Genomic DNA, 4,188 nt, shown 5'->3' with positions numbered 1-4,188 from the left:
TTAAAATTAAAAATTAAATATAATATTATTTTTTAATAATAATATTATTATTATTTTAAAATTAAAAAAAAATTAAATTTTTTATTATATTTTATGTAAAAATTTAAAAAAATTATAATAATAAAATAAAATATTTTGACTATCACGTTAATTTCTCTACGGGTCTCTTGCTTTGTCTCTCGGGAATTGAATGAATTGCACGTCAAATTAAGAGACTATATATCGTATATATTATATATTAATATTTAGCTAAATTTCTGCAACACATGCATGCATATTGCGAATCTGCGATATTGAAGGAAATTAAGCTAGAGATCAGTATTCACTGATAATTTTATTGATTAAGCACTAACAAGAAGTAATAATACTTTAGAGAATTAAAAAACTCGATCAACTCGCCGTACGTCGTCCGGCCGGAGGCATGACTCTCTATTTTGTTGTTTTTACTATTCTTCTAATTAATAATTTATATATATATAGTTGATATAGTACACCAAATTTCATTAATTATAAAAAATCACCTCAATTTATGAATTATTTATTTTTACGTAAACTCTTTATTGTCTCTACTTCTCTTACGTGTACATATAAACCAGGTGATCCGTACGTACGCTGCCCACTTGGCCACTTTCTGTTTTTAATTTTTTAATTTTTTAATCTAATCACCACACTTGCAACAACATCTTGCATGTACCATGGTCCATGCATGCATGAAAGTTCCAAATTAAATAGTCATTTCATGCCATTTATTATTTTATATAGCTTCCAAGTGCACATTTATTGCATCTCATGAAAATCTTGGCTATAAATCTTCAACGCCCTGCAAAGCAACCTTTACGAGCAACCTACAGATCAAAGAAAGAAACCTAAACACAAAAATTGCAAACATAACTGCAGGCCAGGCAAGATCATGAACTCGGACTTTGCTGTCCTCGAATCGGTTCGACGGTACCTTCTCGGTGATTCCGAAACTACCGGGAACAGTTTTCACTCGGCGATGAGTTTCGAGAATGCTGAGGTGGTTTGTCGGACTAGTACTACTACAAGCTTTAGCGACGTTTCTCTTAATGACAGTTGGGGTACTAGTACCGCGACGTTGGCGTTGAAAGTGGACGACAATACCGATCAGGAGGCGGTGGTTTCGTCGAATCAACTTGATTTAGCGTCGGCAACCACCGACGAGTCGAAGCCTCGGGGAAAGAGAAGCGAAGAGGCTGTGGCGCGTGAGTGTGCCCGCGCGCCGCTTTACAGGGGGGTAAGGAGGAGACCGTGGGGTAAGTACGCGGCAGAGATAAGGGATCCAACGAAGAGCGGTGTGAGGGTGTGGCTCGGAACGTACCAGACGGCTGAGGATGCAGCTTTGGCATATGACCGAGTTGCTTTCAAGACACGTGGTTCGAAGGCTAAGCTCAATTTTCCGCACTTGATCGGCAACGATTGGGAGCCGATCAGAGTGACCTCAAACGCCGCTCGCCGGAACCGTTGTCCGCCTCCATCATCCGATAACGGCTCTTGGAAGCGCATGCATGGCCACTAGCAAAATAACACGAGCGAGCTAGCTAGCTAGCCAGTTGGCTTTAATTTCTTACTAGCTACCATTCCATATATATTTGACTAATTAAGAATAGAGTACTGTTAGATATAAATGTGCTAGTATTATGTAGTTGTTTTAAAAAGTAATGAAATTTATTATTAAAAAATTAATTTTGTAGATTATATATTTATTTTTTTATTTTTAAATGATTACATAACTCTTGCACACTCACAATTACAAGTATATTTCTTATTATATATAGCCAATTGGCTTTAATTTCAATTAAAAAGGATATATACATAGGGGAATTAAACGCATGGAGATTATGTTAAATTAGGATTGGTTGCATAATAATAATCAAATGGATAAAGGTATTAAAATTAGGGTATTGCTCTTTAAAGGCATTTGCACCATACTGTAACTTTTAATACATGTCATAATTTAATTTGTAATATTTAAATTTTAAAATTTATCTTTTAAATTAAATTATGTCACGTTAAGAGTATATAATATAAAAACTTTCAAATAGAATTATTCTTAAATTTAATGATAAGTATGTTAGAAACAAAATATGTAATAATATTATTGTCCAAAAGCTAGCTAGATGAAAATTAAGCCATGCAGTGAGGAGCATATGCATTGATCATATATATACATATACACGTGTGTATGTATATGTATGTCTGTACGTATGTCTAAGAGCGCCTAGCATGATCCCTCCCTGCATCCTTCTAAGTTTAATCCGAAAAATAATATATACTTGTTGGGTTGCCATTCATTATCTTTAAAATCTTTTTCATCACAATAAGATTAATTAGATTAATTATTTCATACGTGGAAAGGTTCGTATATATAATAAATATTATGAGTAATGTTACAAATAATCGTAGAATGTATAAGTGGCATATAGTTTTTTTAAGAAAAAAATTGAAGTTTATTATTAAAAAATTAATTTTTTTCACGTAAATTTTGTATTTATATACCATTTTTAAAATAAATATACAGCGCTTGCACACTCACAATTGTAACTATAATTTCACAAATATTATTGACCTTGTGAGGGGTACGTCTTGTCGTTGATTAATTATGTAACGATTGACTAGGGTCGTGCATAAAAAGATTGGGCCCGATCCATCCGACATACCCAACATGGGCACACCCAACTAAAGTCGTGTTCATCAGATCAATCCCAAACACGGTTAATTACAAACAATTATCAGTCGAAATCGATGAGTCGATCAATCCCACTCTCAGAGAAGTACTTATCCTCAAACCCTAGCAGCTGTTCATTGTCGTTGTTCACCACCTTGAACCGTTTTCTCGAGAAATTGAGGAATTGGATTCATGCAATACCATTAGCAGGCAGCGAGTTCAGATGCAAAGAATTAAGCACTCGAAATTCTAGTAAAAATTGAGACAGCTACCAATTAAGTGTGATCCAAGGGAAAATCGTGTTAAAAAATAAAAATTAAACCTCAACTGTTTGAGGAACCCAAAGTTTAACCCATCTAAACCAATAGAAGAGCTTATTACTTTGATCTAAAGGGGAATTCAACTAAATTGACAAAATCAAGCTCTGAAAAATGATAATTAAGTAAAACCAAAAAATATTATGGATGCTAGAAACTGATCGGAGAGGCATACAAAATCCAAAAAATGGGTCCTGCTCAAAAATCAGAAGCATAAAGAAAAAAGATCCGGTCATGCGAAGCACTCACTTCGATGTCAGATCAAACCAACAAGATCCCTCTCAGAGTCTCCCTATAGATCATCGACCAAGATCACCTCAAATGCTTGAAGAGATGTAGCATAAGACTTTTCAAGGGAAGAGCTTAACCTAGTGATATACAAATCTAACTTAGAGAACTTCCCATGACCCAAACGCTACCTTGAACCGTTTTCTCGAAACTTTCCGATATGGGTATCTCCTTCAATGTCTTAAAGACTGATACGAGGTTCCACCCAAAGCCTCTACTTCGTCTTGAGGTGAAGGTCATCGACGATCTCAAAGAAAATGAAATAGATCATAAGCTTTATCACCGGTGAGGCATCCGACAAGTGCTAGAGGGAGAAGCGACGATCTGCTATGGGCCATGACCATCCTTAACTTCAAGGACTATGTAGAGCCCCTCAAGGTGTACCTGCAGAGGGAGGGTGAGTTTGGGAGGGGAGGAGAAGGAGGAAGAGGAAAAGGAGGGACGAACGATGTGTGAGAGGCAAAGTTTGCAAAGCGTGGGTCTGCAAACCAAATTATGAAGGTGAAATGATCGAAAGCAAGAAGAACGGGCTTGACCCGATCCGAAAATTCACTATTCGGGTCGGGTCGAGTTGATGCTGCCTCGCCTACGGGTTGGGTCAGATCAAGCCCAAATCTGATCAGACCAGGTCACTGTGCAGGCCTACGGTAGACAACAAAGAGCCAAAACTCGAATGAAGAAAACAATAGAGTTTAAAGAAATAAATGATTTCACATAGTAAAGATTAGCAGCTAGTCATGTAGTTTATGTGTGTATATATATATATGAATATATGTATGTCTAAAAGCGCCTGGCATCTCTCCCATCCCTCTAAATTTAATTCGAAAAATAGTACTTGTTTGGTTGTAAATTATTTTCCTTAAAATATTTTTCATCGCAATAAGATTAATTTCATAC

At 36.0% G+C, this 4,188-nt stretch overlaps 1 protein-coding gene across 1 annotated transcript; it reads left to right on the top strand.

Moving 5' to 3' along the window:
- The first annotated feature begins 847 nt into the window (after window positions 1-847).
- On the top strand, window positions 848-1,716 carry LOC122292591 (ethylene-responsive transcription factor 13-like). The gene has a single exon (XM_043101020.1). The coding sequence runs from the start codon at window positions 911-913 to the stop codon at window positions 1,535-1,537; it is 627 nt and encodes a 208-aa protein (XP_042956954.1). The 5' UTR covers window positions 848-910; the 3' UTR covers window positions 1,538-1,716.
- The last annotated feature ends 2,472 nt before the right edge of the window (window positions 1,717-4,188 follow it).

This window comes from Carya illinoinensis, chromosome 13 (assembly GCF_018687715.1).
Source record: "Carya illinoinensis cultivar Pawnee chromosome 13, C.illinoinensisPawnee_v1, whole genome shotgun sequence".
Lineage (NCBI taxonomy): Eukaryota > Viridiplantae > Streptophyta > Magnoliopsida > Fagales > Juglandaceae > Carya > Carya illinoinensis.
Note: the sequence above shows the minus strand (reverse complement) of the source record. Positions and strands in the feature narration are given on the sequence as shown.